Here is a 15,688-nt window from a genome sequence, read left to right as displayed (position 1 = left end):
ATCCTTAACCCACACTCTCTAACACTATTAGGAGTCCAAGCCCACATTCCCTAGCACTCTCCGGAGTCCAAGCCCACAACCTTGGCACTGTCAGGAATCTGAGCCCACCAAGAGGCAGGGAAATTCGAGCCCACCAAAGGGTCGGGAATTTCGAGCCCTGACGCGATTGGAGTATATGAAGATATTCTCATTAACAGATAAGGGTCTCGATAAATGCGGGATTCGGGTGAATCTAATCAAGATAAGGCAAATGTCCTAGCCGCCGTTGAGGTAAAGTCCTAGTGTTTGAAGTCTCATATCTCAGGTAGGACTCTATCTCAGCAGGAGTCCTACTCTAACAAGGTAACTAATCATTTCCCTCTATAAATATCAGGTATGTGCTACGGTTTTACTGTCTCACATTCTCTTGCATACTTCAGATTAATATGTCTCTTCTCCTTAAGTTTGCTCACCGGACTTACTTAATCATCGGAGGGGTCACGCCGGAAAACTCCGGCGCCCCCTAACCGTATTTCTGTCTGTGCAGAGCCCAAAATTCTGACTGATCCAATCAGCTGTGAAGATTAGAAGATCCGCTCTCCAGACCGAACCCGAGGTAAATTTTGATATCATTAAATGTATTTCTATATATGATGTGAAATATAAAATGTTTCTAAAATCATAAATTGTGTAAAAGCATTTTTTCAGTTATAATACATAAAATTATGATTTAGTTGATCACAAATCAAAAATAGAAAAAAATAAAAAACAAGAAGATAGAAAACCTTCATGATTCATAAATGACTAAAAAAATATTAAAAAAAATTTCAGCTTTGTTCTTGTGCCTTCTCAGATTCCGATTCGAGATCAGATTTTGATTGACCACCATCATTCTCCTCTGACTGCTCGAGATTGGCTGGCTCGACTTTGGTCTCCATGTACTCTACCAGTTCTACACCACTCTTCTTGTTAGTGGCAGCATCAAGGACATGTTGGTAATTTCCCTTCTCCATGAATAATTGTTGAAAATGGACCTTGCAGTACAAGATCCCATCCAATGCAGCATAAGATGAGTGTGTAAGAGGACATCCTCCATGAGCACATTTGAAGCATGATTTGTGAAATGATTCTCCCTCCATTGTCATCTATGTTTAGAACTTGTAATTATTACTCAAAAGGTATATGAAATAGTTATTTGATATACAAAATCTAAAGGGACAAAATTATATATAATCTTGTAAAATAATTTATAAACAATATCGCAAAACATGTTTATATTTAGATACCTTTTCAAGAGGGTAAACGGTTTTCTTACAAGCAGGACATTTGTCCAAAGTTCCAGAGAACATGGCTGAAACTTTACTAGGTGTCCTTGTCTGCATATATGAGAACATAAAAAAATATTGTTCCGTAAATCATCATATGCATTGATTCATTTAGACCAATATATTACATTTCACTGGTGTTTTCAGGAATTAAAAACGAAAAACACAAACAATGTACCATAGAATTTTCCCTCTCGGATTTCGCAGCTGAAACATTTACAAATATTCAAAGAATAATACACATGGTTAGTAAGACAATATGAATTTATTAAGCTTTATCATAATCAAAAATATTATAAAGGATGAATAAATCGTAATTGAAATAAAATAAAATAAAAAAATGTTACAAGTTTGAAAATTCTTGCTGAAATTCCCAGATTCCTTGAAAAGTTGTTCAAAATGAGGCTTGCAGTACAGAACTCCATCCATGGAAGAGTAGTTGCTCATCTACAAAACAACATTGCAAAATTTAATCTGTATGCGAATGAATCGCTTGAATCCTCGAGAATCGTTGGGCTAAAACCGAAGATTACATACCACAAGAGTTCCTTTACAATGACTGCATTTGAAGCAAGACTTGTGATAATTCATCCCATCTGCAGATAACAAATCAACAAAATATACAATCTTATCACAAGCCTTGCATTTATCCAAAGTTCCCGTGAATGCCGATGCCATTTCTTTGCGTCTTCCCCTCTCGTGAAATATCTACAACTTCTACACAGTTTTTGATCTCTTCCCACGTACACAAAAGCGAAAGACTGAGGGAATCGAAGGAAAAAGCCAAAAAAAAAAAAAATTGGGTTAACCGAAAATAGAAGTCAATTTTATCTCAGCCCAATAATATAATTTCGTTTTCTGATTGGAGATTCCATTGGTTGTGAAGCCATTGAGGATTGATAATGCCTTGGAAAATGTGTCGGAATCCGATTAAAGTGGAGGAAAAATAGCTGAGATTCTTCACTTCTTCCATTAAAAGAATGTGAGGCGGGTGGAAATTTTATAGAGGGGAGAGTATTTTCTTTTTGCATTATGTGGTAGTTATGTTTGTTAGATTTTGTTTCATATTGTGTTTTTTTTTCTGTTTTAATCGTAGTTAATTTATTTGGTGTTTGACGACACGTGTACAAAGATCATTTGATGAAAATCGTATCGAATGAATTATAAGATTTGTGTTTGGATATAAAGATTTGAATCTTGAAGAGATTTCAAATCAAAGAATTTGAATATATTGGACGGTTCATTAGAAATATAAAAAAAAAATCTTGAACATCAAAAAAAAAAAAAATTGAATTTGAATTTGAATTTGTGTTTGGTAGTGCCGTCAATGGCAAGCTGTCAAAATTTACTTGCTTGTTTAATTTGATGTGCTCCACTCTAATCCCTTGTAACTTCTATATCACCTTTGACATATCAAGAAAATAAGGGGGGCATGTACTTCTTAACATTTTACTTTTATAATATACACAAATATAATTTGAAATTGACTGTATAAATCTCTTTGGGTTGGTTTAAAAAATGTTTGATCAACTATGTATTTTGGAAAATAGGCATCTCCAGTGTAAATTACATGATTGATCGGGCTTAAATGCCACTTATCTTTCATTTCACTCGGTTCGCTTAGACCGTGCTTTAATTGATAAATTTGATTTGAATGGATGAATTTCAAACGATATTCATTTTCAGTGTAATTGAAATTCACTACAATAATAATTGAAATTACTTAATTTGATAAATGCATCTAAGCAAGTCAATAAATTTAAAACAAATATATTTGAAATACATATATAATCTCAATTCCATCGATTCTAACATTAAACTCTATTTGAACGGAGAAATTACTCACGAATCCCTCCAAAATCAAACCCATTCAAGAAGTCAAGCTCTAATTATGCCTTCAATCGGTACAATCCATTTCCATAATCTAATAATCTCTGCTTCGATTCATTTTTGTGTTCAAACTGAATGCTAGACAAGCACTATTGTTAAGTATTCCAAAAGCATATTCAGGGCTTCAATCAAACAAAAAACATTACATAGGAAATGCAACGGCATAGAGTGATAAAATATTCCTGATTAAACTCAATCATGCAGAAAATTCACTAGAAAAGACAATCAACAGAGATGATACTCACATTGATCATGTAAACATGATCTTAATTAGTTGATTAGCTATTATTTTAGTACAATCTGTCCCCACAGCGAGCATATACAGCACATACAAACACACACTAACACAGTTCAACAACACCTATAAAACAAGAGCTTTCTTTAAGTTACTATTATCTTTGAATATTTAGACCAAAGGCATGGATGAAAATTATATGAAGACGAGGAGTTTTCGCTATGAAGACTATAACACTAGAAGGGTTTTCTTGAGGAGTTATCCTCTTCACTGGGGGTCGGAATCGGAAGGCGGAGAAAGCAAAGAAGCAGTAGAGGAAAGAAACGGCACAGCTAAAGGCAGCAAAGAAGAACCTGCTACAAGGAAAGTGATAACCAACACAAACGAGAAGAAACCGATTAAGAAGATAATTCTCGCAGTTTTTCAATGGGGAGAGGAGAGAATCCTGATTTTCAGAAGGTTCCAGCATAAGATAACAATATATGTTGTTAATTGTGTGACTGCTAATTTGAAAGCTCCTGCCGCCTTTATTTCAGTTCATTAAATTTCTTCTGTATTTAAACACGCACACACGCCAAGCCTCAGGTGTAAACGTGATAACAGAGTACTGATTCTGTTGATGGCTATGAAAGAACATGTGTACTAGTTCCCTTGCGGACCAACTCCACTGATCAATTGTTCACAAGGAAAAAAGTAAATTTGAATCAGAGAACAACGCCATTCAGATAAACACACACATCATATATGGAACTATTTCGTATTAGGAATCTATGGATCTCCTGATGTGAAATTTATGAAAGAGAAAGCACGATATATGAGGGGCACACACATTTTCAGAGATGGATAATGTACGACACACCATAATTTGTGATGGTTGCACACATTCCGGAGATATAAGACACAATGATAGCCACTTTATGAACAAAACAAAACGTAGCTCTAAATCTTTTGAAACAAACATGAATCGGAATTCTTCTCTGTCCAGACCATACAAGTAGTACATCTTTACTTCTGGTGGGAAATCCAAGCAAATAATGAAACTAGAAATTAGTAATGGGGAATATAAACCTCCAAAATTTTCCTCACTGAACAATTTTAACCTTCTTGTCACACTTCATCCTGATTGAATTCTCTAATTTCAGTTTAGGATGTTAAAACTATGCTTAATTTTTATTAAAATTTCAACCTAAACAATAATACATTTAAAAAATCAAATATAGCAAAACCACTCAAAATGAGGGCACACACGTGAATTGCATGCATTTATCACTACTATTAATGAAGAAAGTAAGTTTTACAGGGACACCAAGAAACTGCAACTTTGCTCCGAACTTCAGAATAATGCCAACAAAAAAATGATGATTCATGAAACTAGTATCAACTGGACAAAAGACATCATTAAATATGGTGTTTTTATCATCCAAACAAATTCTTAGCATAAATTTTTACTACACAACACAACAGAGTAATTAACAAATGAAAAATCAATCTGGTCATCGGAGCTTACTTCTGAATTACAGAGATCCTATTCAAAAAAAGATTATTGACACCCCCATATGAAAAATCAATCTGGTCATCGGAGCTTACTTCTGAAGTACATAGATCCTATTCAAAAAAAGATTATTGACACCCCCATAGTGAAGCATCCTACAGCCACCCAAGGACTCAATCTTTCACCTGTTGCAGGGAGCAGAATCTAGTTTGAATTGGTGTAGAAAAATTTGAAAGTTTATGAAAAGACAAGCACCAAATATTCATGAGAAAAGCTCACTAAACATCTCTCTTACTTTAACGTTTTACAATTCATAGAGCACATATATAATATCAAAAGAAAAATAAAAACAAACAAACAAGTGATCCTCTTTTCTTTTGCTACACCTCATAGTTATCATTACTCGCTCCCACATAGAAGCAAATAATGATTAAGCAACTGAGAACCATCCTGGCAAAGATGGCTGGACTACTCAAGAATAAAGATTATTTGATGTGGTTCTAAACTCAAGGCATTGACTATAGGTCTAAAATCAGATGTTCCAGAAAATTGAAGGGCTGAGCTATTGTAAACACAATGGCCATACGTGCTTATGATACATTTGAAGTTTGTTCACATAAATCAAATAATTCCGTCTCTGCAAGAAAAGCATTGCACATTATAATATTTAGCTGACGTACCTATTCTAGCAGCCTTCCAGAAGACACCTCGAAATCTGCCATACTAAAACTGTGTGAGGAAGAAGTGTTTACTAAAGAAAACACACCCAATAAAAATATTAAAGATCGTAAATATATTGTAGTCCGCAGAATAAATAAAGGCATAGCAAATATATATAAACTGCAACAGGACATATATTGCCATTCAACTACAGCAAAATGATGTCAACATATAGGAGAATTCCTGAACTGATAAATTGGAGCTCCATAATCACATATAAGCCACCATTATCATAAATAATATCCAGAACTACATCAATGGGCACCAAAGGACAGAAAATAACAAAGTATCATATCGATTTTAGAATTTGAGTTTTGTGTGGGCGGACCGTTTAGCGAATTCATGAACTGTGATAAACTTTGAATTGCTCAAATTTATTTGCAGATAGGGTATCACTTACGAAACTTAAGTCCTCAAAGCGAAAATACTACAATGATCTAATGGTTAGTACTCTGAGTCGAGATAAAAGCGAAGAAAGGATTTTGGTAGAATCATTGCTAAGGGCGATTGATAGGGACCAAAACAAGGCATAAGGAAGAATGTTTGTGAACAAGTACGGTAAAATTACCACAGACAATTTCAAACTATTTCCTATTGGAAGCTGTAAATGACACGACGATTAGATTAGTGAAGCAATAGCTATCCATTAGCTCATTACACAGAAGAAGTTACTCATTGGTTAGCCATCATCCAGTCATTCTACTCCATCACCAGGTTCAACCAATATTTAAATCATGATTGTTTGCCTAATCTTTGTTAGAGAATTAGTATCTTTTAAAATATAGAAATCATTAACACAAGGGAGCATTCAGGCTCGAAAAAGGAACTTGAAATAATACATAAAAAAACACTTCAGCAAATGCAACCGACTGGAAAAATTCTTTATCAAATTATCATCCGTACTAATGACACTCGAATCTTAGCTCAACTATGCAAGTGAATCAAGGGGCTCAACATCGCTATAGCTTATAGGAGTTGAGCTTTTGCTGATTGGCATTACCTTTATTCTACAAATCGCCCAATTTTATCCACATAAAATGTTACATGGAAGATAAGAAACCCAAATATTGTAAAGATCACATAACATAGAAATGATTTGCAAAAAATTGAACCCGCAAAATCAACAACAAGCAGGCTCACCCAGTTCTCTGCTCAAGAAGTGCCGGGAATTGAATCTTTACATACGTGCAGGCACAGATGCCTAACAATACTACTGTTAGGAAAGAATGGAAATTGAAGAGCGCCGACTGGTAATACACAAGCAAACAAAATCAGCTCTTGTAAACCATGAAACGGACAAAAATCTTAAAAGCGTATAAAAAGAAATCTAGAGATTATCTTACCATTTTATATTATCCTCGTCGAGAATCTCTTGGATCCTCGTATTTCTACAAATACGAGAAGCACGCGTAAGTCATCAACACGTAGATTTCACAAATGACAACATGTGTTGTGAATTACACAGTTCAAAATTCAATAACTAGTTAGTATTACAGGAAATAATGAGAGATTGCTGTCGCGGGAGCGGAGCGATCGGACCTTTCCTCCGAGCTAGGAAATGGTTTCGTTTTACAGGGGCTGAGAACGGAAAGTGGGGTCCAGTACTGGATCCAGCAAATCCTGTTTGCCACGTCACCGATTGCTTATTATATGAGATGCAGGGAATTTTAACCCGATTGACTAAGCCTCTACGGGATCGTGTTGTAATATGTACGAGGGATATCAGATCGAAAATGTAGGTCCCAAATCTTACCCGTTTCATCGGGATCCATTGGCCGGACCCGATACCATACAGAAATGGACATTTTGGAACGCATGATTTTTTTAAAAAAAGAAATTCCTCCTTTCGTGAGCCATGGGTCGGGTCCGTCGAGTTGGGCCATCTCATTAAATAATTTAAATGAGACCAATTTATTTAAAAATGAGCTTAAACAACCTGTCCACACGGATCGCGAGTCTAGACAGGTTGACACGTGATGGGCTCTTGCTCATGGGTTGAGAAGAAAAAAACAAAAAAATAGATATATATGTACTTTTTTTAGTGAAAGTTATAAATATTTTGTGCTAATTACTTGTGGTTAATGTGAAATTGAATTTTATTAAGATTTTTTTTATAAAAATTTTGTTATGAAATGATAAATTCAATGAATTATATATTTTTCATTTTTTATAGGTTGACCTGTGTTACATAGTCCACGTAACCCGCAACATACATTCAATTGAATATTTCTTTCGAAAATAAGTGGCGGAGTCGATCTGCGACTTCGAGGTTACTTTTCCTTTGTTCAGTTGTACTCGTACGCGTTGAACCTGTGCTGTTTGTTTTTTTTTTTTGCGTGAATTCGGGTCTAGTATTTCTATTTGGTGGGTTTTTGTGATGAGTTCGAGAGCGAGATATCCGCCGCCGGGAATGGGCGGCGGCCGAGGTGGCGGAATGAATTTTAATGCTGGAGCAAACCCTAGTTTTCAACCCAGAAACCCTACTCCACAATACGTACAGAGGAATCCGGCTCCGAATAATCAAAACCATCAATTGTCGCAGAACCCTCAGCCACAGCAGTGGCTGCGAAGAACTCAGCTTCCGCACGCTGATTTAGCCGTTGAAGAAGTTGAAAAAACTGTGCAATCAGAGGCTGTTGCTTCCAGGTTAGTATTTTCTGTTTCTATCTCGATTGTGGTTAGTTTAGCTGCTCACCCTAGATGCCAGTTGATTTTTTTAATGATTTTTTAAGCACTGCATTTTGGGGGTAAATTGCTTTTTAATGGGCCAAAACAAAGGGTTTAAGCTGATTTGATTTTTCACATCGGTTTTAACCCATTTCTCGCCGTTTTTCCCGAGTCTTGATGTACAACTTCCCCAAATGCCTCTTCTTTCTTGACAAGAAATAACATGTTGGAACTTATTATTATTCGTGTGTCTCAGTGTTTCTGTTAAGGGTGGTAATATGGACAATCTTTGACGTGCTGGAGTTTAGGCGTTTGTATTTAGACAAAAATATTCATGTGATTTATGATCATCGGACTTACAGGAAACGATAGGCGTACTATTGATTTAAAACAAATTCTATATGCTTTAAAATTTTGTCAAGCCGGATAATTTATCCAAATGAGATGATTATCCAACAAACTGTAGGTACCGTGGCAGTGGATGTTCTGGTGGGTCCAAAAGGCAAATGGGATGGTTTATAATTTTAATGAAATCACTTCAATTTTTGTGTCCACGAATGGGCATGAAATTTGTCCCTCTGTCAGAAATGTGGTTGCATGGTTCCAGTTTGTTACCGGCGAGACCTTTCTTGTTTAGTAGTATAGAGTTTGTTTTCAAGTTTTTTCCCCCTTTTTGATAGTCCTATAAGATAACCTTAACTTGGGCTTGGGCATGAAGAGATGATCCATTTTATTCATGATATTACCTCAGTGTTTTTTTTTTTAATTCAGTTATATTATCCATGAATCATTAGAATTAAGTGTGAAATCTTACAGAGACCTACTCTATCATAACTAAATGTATGGTACAGTAAATTTTTTACCTACTCCAGGGGATGTGAAAATGCCTCATCTGAAACTGCATTTATATTTTGCTGCTATTTTATGGATGGGCTTTGTGAAAGTTTTTGGATCCATCCCCCTTTTCCTCCACAACTTGTACTGTTATTCAAGATTCTTAATATACATTTAAATATTGGTCAGTTTTGCTTTTCTTCTTGACCAGTTCACAAGATTGGAAGGCCCAGTTGAAGATACCACCACAGGACACACGCTTCAAAACCGAGGTTAGATTTCCATCATGCATATGAACTGGCCTGTTAAAATTACTTTAATTGTTTTGTTTATTAAACTTTGTTTGATTTTTCCTGATACCTAAGGTCCCAAGTTCGCTGTGATAGTAATTGTTGTCTTGTTTGAATGTTCTAGGAAAACCTGATATGTTTCAGCTGAATAATATCTAAGTTCTCAAGGCATTGGCTAGTTAGGACTAGAGGGAATATCGGAATATTAATTGCATGAGATGTTCAATTCATTCACCTCCTCGCCATACTCTTTTTAGACGCCATGTTTTCTAAAACAATTTTACATGCTACTATAAAGCGCCGTAATGTATTCAATCAGTAAGTGGATCAAACATCATTCATTAAGGTGTAACTTGTTAAGCTATTATTAGGGTATGTATTTATTACCTTTGACAGTTGAATTGATTGTCATTTGAATTTGGATGATCTGGCTTCTTTACATGGTTGTGGAGGTTGTAATGTCATTTGATATATCGGATTCTGGTGGCTTGCAGCACTCATAACCTTGAGCAAATGCTGCAAAAGAAATCGAAGGAAAATCCATGTTTGCAACCAACACAAGCTTGCCAGAAAACTTAGCCAGGCATATTGTTCTTAATTTCTAATATACTACCAAATAAGTTGTCCTCTGAATCTAATTTGTCATTGATGAGAATGACTGGCACCTTATTACCTTTTATTTGTTGCTGGGACTCGAACAGGATTGCCATGGTGTCTTTGCGACTATTAAAAAGGAAAATAATAGAAAAGAATAGGAAAAAAAGTTTGTAGGTCATAAATGGCTAGCTTGCCACTGAAAATTACTTGAATTTACTGTCTTCCTTGTTCAACCTTCCACTTCAGCTGGATAATCTGTAATCTGCGGTTCAAAGCTCTGAATCTTGGATGTTCTTACAAGTAGATACAACTCTACCACTTACGGTACCATCCTGAAATCTGTAATGTGCTGTTCAAAAGTTCTATCATCGTTTCTTGTTATTTTATGCTTTAGTAGCAATATTTTGTGCAAACTCATTCGTTTCATGTTCATCTATAGTATTTTCCTGCATGCATCTATATGTGTGTACTTTTATGTGTGTGTATAATTTGCTCCTGAATGCTATTTTACTTTTCTTTCAGGATGTAACGGCTACGAAAGGAAATGAATTCGAAGACTACTTTTTAAAGCGTGAGCTTCTCATGGGAATATATGAGAAGGGCTTTGAGAGGCCATCTCCCATTCAGGAGGAGAGTATTCCAATTGCTCTCACTGGAAGCGATATATTGGCGAGGGCCAAAAATGGAACCGGGAAAACTGCTGCCTTCTGCATTCCTGCTTTGGAAAAAATTGATCAAGATAAAAATGCTATTCAAGGTTTTTGATAATTATCCATTTAATGGACCAAGAAAATTTGCATCTTCAAACTTTCTCTATATTCTAGTTTATATCAGGACGTTTGTTAGCTATGTAACACGGATACTCCTAAATTTTTTTCCTGAAGTATCGGACACGGATACGACACGCCACGTCACGCCGATAGGCATGTCGGATACGGTAAAATTCGCGTCGTTGACTTTTTATAGGTTTGACCACTCGGATACGTTTTGGACACGGCTAGGATATGTCATGGGCACGGCGGAGATACGTTTTGGCAAAAAAATAATTGATTTTTTTTGTTTTTCTTCTTAAATCACTCATCGGAAGTTGTACATTATATATATATATATATTAATCATTGTCGTAACCTAACTATATCGTTTCTTATATTTTCAAAATGTGTCTTATCGGTATCGTATTCGATACGATTCCATGCAACATAGTTGTTAGGTTCATATGAGCTAAAACTGATATTTTGTGAGAACCGAATCTGGGTATTTGAGGTAAAGACAAACATGTAGTTGTAGCAGTAATTAATTATTTTTTCCTTCTGATAACTAGTCTACTACCTTTTATCATTATTTTACTGCATTTAGTAATGATTTATTAAAGGTGTTAGGACGATTATTTTTAGTATGATATTTGTGTGATTGCTTGAGTCATGCTCCATCATTTAAGCTTAGGGAACACATTCTCTAAATTAATTTGGTATTGTACTATTCTCGAATATCTGCTTGAGTTCTTCTCTGCGCATTACTCAAATTTTACCTTTCTTGTCTATCTTACTTTGTATTTCGATGCAGTTGTTATTCTTGTGCCTACTAGAGAACTTGCTCTCCAAACATCCCAAGTTTGCAAAGAACTTGGGAAGCACTTAAAAATTGAAGTCATGGTTACCACTGGTGGAACAAGCTTGAAAGATGACATAATGCGACTTTATCAGCCAGTTCATTTACTTGTTGGGACACCTGGAAGAGTTCTTGATCTTGCAAAAAAGGGTATTTGCGTATTGAAAGATTGCTCTATGCTTGCAATGGATGAGGTATGTATAATCTATTGATGTTGACCACATGTTTTTTATGATGTTACTTGATAATTGAGGAACACAAAAGATGTGGAATAATCATGATATGCTGATATCATTCTCACCCTGGATGTTGCGACAATCCCTCCTAATTTCTAAATCCTAATTGTTTGTAAAATATATTTATGTTGCTATGTGATATTGTATTAAAATTCACCTCGTGCATGTAGATTATAAAAATATCATGTTTGGCATGTTTTGCTTCGATAAAGCGCACATCTTGCCTTGCGCCTAAGGCTCCAGGATACTTGTACGTCTTGTACCCTAAATAACAATGATACCAACTCAAAAAAACCTCCATCAGAACAATCGCATGATCGTCTTTTCTTCATCAACTTTTCTTATCGTTCCTAAAGCACTTGTGATTGGTGTAGTGACTAGTGAGACCAACTGTCTACCTGATTTTTCATAACTTCTCTTCATTTATGGTGGGAGGATTTAACCTGAGTTTGTTGGCATTTCTTTGGTCATGATATCTCGCATCATATATATATATTAATTTTGATATTTGTTCTTCCTTATTTGAATTCTGGAAATAAGTGTATATAATACATGACATATTAGAAAGTGGGCTAATCTTGTCCTCTTCATGTCAATAATTTCAGGCCGATAAGCTTTTGTCACCGGAGTTTCAACCTTCAGTTCAGCAACTAATTCACTTTTTACCTGCAAATCGTCAGATTCTTATGTTTTCTGCAACATTTCCTGTTACAGTAAAAGATTTCAAAGATAGGTACCTGAAAAAGCCCTACGTCATCAACCTGATGGATGAACTTACCCTCAAGGGTATAACTCAGTATTATGCTTTTGTGGAAGAAAGACAAAAAGTTCACTGCCTCAATACATTATTTTCAAAGGTTCGAATTCCTGTTAGCATGTACTTTAGTGATAATATATTGCATTTGTATTGCCATCTGTTATGAATTTGTTCTGGCTGTCAAATCTGTTGTCTTTGTGATGCAGCTTCAAATAAACCAGTCTATCATTTTCTGCAATTCCGTGAATCGAGTAGAACTTCTTGCCAAGAAAATTACAGAACTTGGTTTTTCTTGTTTCTATATTCACGCTAAGATGCTTCAGGATCATCGCAACAGAGTATTTCACGATTTCCGCAATGGTGCCTGTAGAAACCTTGTATGCACCGGTACGTTCTGTAGTGGGATCCCTTGAATCCATTTTATATTGTAGTATGACTTAACTCCGTTCTAGGGAAAACATGGCACTGTATATGAATTCGTACTAACAGTAGGGAAAAAGTGCAACTTATGCTGCAAGCTTCTGATTCTAATCTCATCGATTCTGTTTGGTCACTCCTGTTAGTTACTCTATCTGACGTCCTCTGTGTGTGTGTGTGTGTGTGTGTGTCTAATATTACTTTCTTTTCTTTTTTCTTCTATGTATCAAATTGCAGATTTATTCACAAGAGGGATCGATATTCAAGCGGTCAATGTTGTTATCAATTTTGATTTCCCCAAAAACTCAGAGACATATTTACACAGGGTATGGTGCATGGGTTGTTGGCCAGTGTGACTTTCATACTTGTCGAACTGTTTTGTCGTAAATTGTTTATGTTACATGTAGGTTGGTCGATCTGGAAGGTTTGGACACCTTGGGTTAGCTGTCAATCTGATTACCTTCGAGGATCGCTTCAATTTGTAAGACTTTACGGCTAACTTTTGTTTACTGATGGTGACTTATTTGGAATAGAGTTATTGGGTTGTGAATTTCTTGAGATTTCTCTTTTATTTCTCTCTGCCTCTCATCTTTCAGGTATAGGATGGAGCAAGAACTAGGGACGGAGATTAAGCAGATCCCACCACATATAGATCAAGCTATATATTGCCAATGATCTGTGGTGGCTGCTATTTACCCATTGATCCAAAACACCGGTGGGTGATAGATCGCATGGATATTGTATTTTTGGTATCTACATAATTTTACAATTGTGCATCCCTCGTGCCTCGTGGACCGTCTATTTACCATCTACATCATCTTTTTGATGGCAGAAACCAGTAGCCTGTCATGATGGTTAATGATGTAATGCCAAGGTCACAAGGAAATTAAATGCTTTTGGTCATGAAACACTTTCTATTCGATTTGTGAGGCAGACAGATACAAAATTTTCAAGATATCGGACATCTCACAACCATTCAACCCATAATGATTCGGAATGGTGGATATTTAAGGTCAAAATGTTGCACTCCTGTGAATCGAGGCCTTTTCTTTGTTTAGGCTTGGTCATGGTTAAACTCAGCCTATCAGCAGGATTACTCACCGTCCAAGTTCTTGGTTATTGCCATCAGTTGCTCATTTAATTTCAAGTGCACGTTCCCATCAATGATGAAAAACAGATTTCCCTCTCCTTTATCTGGTGTTAGTTATGGCGTAGCACAAAATAGTCACTTGAAGATTCTATAATTGCTAAAAGAAACAATGGTGTTCTGCATATTTGGTACCGTAGAAACGTTCTTTACCTTATCATGTTGGTTAGGCGGTCGTAACTTGTGCCAGAGTCCGGATTAAAACTTTATTTTCTCATAGAAGTTAAATGGTTATTTGTGTTTGTGTTATGATACATTTTGAAGTTGTCATCATCTAATGCAAGGTGTTTTACTAGGTGCCATATTGATTTCTCCTTGAAATTCACTTTGGTTTTCAGGGATGTTTAACAACCGGAAAATAGGCAACTGGAGGAGGTAGGCTAGTGTGTCGATTACGCAGAGTTCTAATCAATTTAATGGTTATTATATTGCATGATCTGGCATAACATTTTGAACTTGTTTATGAACCCATTATAATGAATCTCAAATTCTCTCAAATCAAATAATAAATAATTTGAAAGTCGTTGATCGAATCTCTACGTCAAATCCGAATCAGTTTATTCGAGCTCGAGTTCTAGATTGTTTCATTTTCATGGATCATTATTTGAATCGACTGAAAAAAATCTGATTTTCATTTGAGAAGTTTCTCAAATTTGATTTAGTTGGTTCGATTGATGATATGTATATCACTAGTAAAGATTAAGTAATCTATATTTACGTATTTCATGTGTTTGCAGTCGCTAGGAGTATGTTAAAATGAAGTCCACTTACCTGTTCATATCATATTGTTTCAAAATTAAAGCCCGCAAAACAACAGGAGATCTTGCTCAGAGAATGTTTATGTAGAACCTTTGTTGTAGGGTCCGATAAGATACATAAATGTCAACAAACTAGCAGATATATATTTACAAAAATATCCTTAAAAGTTTATATTCTTCAAGTAAAATACAATTATGTAGTCATTTTAATGGTTCGGGATCTACTCGAATGAAAACAAATTAAAGTTGAACTAGACTTGAGTTAAGTCAAATCAAGCTCGAGTCGAATTTGGACCGAGTTGGCTCACTTGTAACAAACTAAACATATGCTATTCATCCAATGTAAGTAATACCATAAATATTTTTTTTTACCCCATTTTTCATGTGATGAGTAGGAATTTTTTGACTGCATTTAATTCATTTGATTGGACATCGCCCATCTTGCTGACCCCCTTAGGTGTTTGCCAGCCTCTCATATGTTAGGCCCCCACTAAAGTCATTGCTCTCTTTGACTCCTTGCATTGGAGGTGATCACAAATTGCGTTTTGTAATTTTACTTGAGAAGATATTGACTCATAATTTATGTTGATTAAGAATTATATATAAAATTAATATATTTTTATTTGGAACAAGATAAAACGGCCTTGCAATTTTTAAATTTCGATCCTTAAAACACATACCGAAGGTATAAGCCATCAAGTATATGTAAATTTTTAGTTATATTTTCTTGATTTGT

General features: G+C 35.5%; 3 protein-coding genes across 5 annotated transcripts; 1 reads left to right on the top strand and 2 right to left on the bottom strand.

Moving 5' to 3' along the window:
• Positions 1 to 658: 658 nt before the first annotated feature.
• Positions 659 to 2,320, bottom strand: LOC140985037 (LIM domain-containing protein PLIM2c-like). Its single transcript, XM_073452770.1, has 5 exons — positions 1,842 to 2,320; positions 1,652 to 1,751; positions 1,483 to 1,511; positions 1,266 to 1,355; positions 659 to 1,124 (listed from the first exon to the last, which is right to left on the bottom strand). Exons 1-5 carry the CDS (start codon positions 1,980 to 1,982, stop codon positions 807 to 809), a joined length of 678 nt encoding a protein of 225 aa, XP_073308871.1. The 5' UTR covers positions 1,983 to 2,320; the 3' UTR covers positions 659 to 806.
• Positions 2,321 to 4,791: 2,471 nt separating this feature from the next.
• LOC140984024 (uncharacterized) lies at positions 4,792 to 7,330 on the bottom strand. Of its 3 annotated transcripts, XM_073451176.1 has the most exons (6): positions 7,136 to 7,330; positions 6,985 to 7,029; positions 6,782 to 6,888; positions 5,602 to 5,636; positions 5,024 to 5,106; positions 4,792 to 4,943 (listed from the first exon to the last, which is right to left on the bottom strand). In XM_073451176.1, the coding sequence occupies exons 2-5, from the start codon at positions 6,985 to 6,987 to the stop codon at positions 5,039 to 5,041; spliced, it is 213 nt and encodes a 70-aa protein (XP_073307277.1). In that variant the 5' UTR covers positions 6,988 to 7,029; positions 7,136 to 7,330; the 3' UTR covers positions 4,792 to 4,943; positions 5,024 to 5,038. The 3 variants fall into 3 exon arrangements, with proteins under 3 accessions (XP_073307277.1, XP_073307275.1, XP_073307278.1); XM_073451174.1 differs by having other exon boundaries at positions 4,792 to 5,106; XM_073451177.1 differs by having other exon boundaries at positions 4,792 to 5,106; positions 7,181 to 7,320.
• Positions 7,331 to 7,848: 518 nt separating this feature from the next.
• LOC140984504 (DEAD-box ATP-dependent RNA helicase 8-like) lies at positions 7,849 to 14,450 on the top strand. Its single transcript, XM_073451967.1, has 10 exons — positions 7,849 to 8,287; positions 9,354 to 9,414; positions 10,552 to 10,786; positions 11,593 to 11,831; positions 12,479 to 12,730; positions 12,837 to 13,017; positions 13,285 to 13,373; positions 13,455 to 13,528; positions 13,644 to 13,762; positions 13,880 to 14,450. Exons 1-9 carry the CDS (start codon positions 8,019 to 8,021, stop codon positions 13,720 to 13,722), a joined length of 1,479 nt encoding a protein of 492 aa, XP_073308068.1. The 5' UTR covers positions 7,849 to 8,018; the 3' UTR covers positions 13,723 to 13,762; positions 13,880 to 14,450.
• The last annotated feature ends 1,238 nt before the right edge of the window (positions 14,451 to 15,688 follow it).

The sequence above is a fragment of the Primulina huaijiensis genome, chromosome 9 (genome assembly GCF_012295235.1).
Source record: "Primulina huaijiensis isolate GDHJ02 chromosome 9, ASM1229523v2, whole genome shotgun sequence".
In the NCBI taxonomy this organism is placed as follows: domain Eukaryota; kingdom Viridiplantae; phylum Streptophyta; class Magnoliopsida; order Lamiales; family Gesneriaceae; genus Primulina; species Primulina huaijiensis.
The sequence above is the reverse complement of the archived record's forward strand: the minus strand, read 5'-3'. Positions and strand labels throughout refer to the sequence as shown.

Bases quoted from the DNA above. Each gene is read 5' to 3' on its own strand.
- LOC140984024 (XM_073451174.1), bottom strand. The intron at 5,637-6,781 runs GTGAGCCTGCTT...TTAGTATGGCAG, and splicing joins CTTCTTGAGCAGAGAACTGG to ATTTCGAGGTGTCTTCTGGA. The intron at 5,107-5,601 runs GTACGTCAGCTA...TCCCTGCAACAG, and splicing joins CTGGAAGGCTGCTAGAATAG to GTGAAAGATTGAGTCCTTGG.
- LOC140984504 (XM_073451967.1), top strand. From the start codon at position 8,019: ATGAGTTCGAGAGCGAGATATCCGCCGCCGGGAATGGGCGGCGGCCGA. The intron at 10,787-11,592 runs GTTTTTGATAAT...ATTTCGATGCAG, and splicing joins AGATAAAAATGCTATTCAAG to TTGTTATTCTTGTGCCTACT. The intron at 13,529-13,643 runs GTAAGACTTTAC...CTCATCTTTCAG, and splicing joins TTCGAGGATCGCTTCAATTT to GTATAGGATGGAGCAAGAAC.
- LOC140985037 (XM_073452770.1), bottom strand. From the start codon at position 1,982: ATGGCATCGGCATTCACGGGAACTTTGGATAAATGCAAGGCTTGTGAT. The intron at 1,356-1,482 runs GTACATTGTTTG...TCATATATGCAG, and splicing joins CCGAGAGGGAAAATTCTATG to ACAAGGACACCTAGTAAAGT. The intron at 1,125-1,265 runs GTATCTAAATAT...TTCTAAACATAG, and splicing joins CCGTTTACCCTCTTGAAAAG to ATGACAATGGAGGGAGAATC.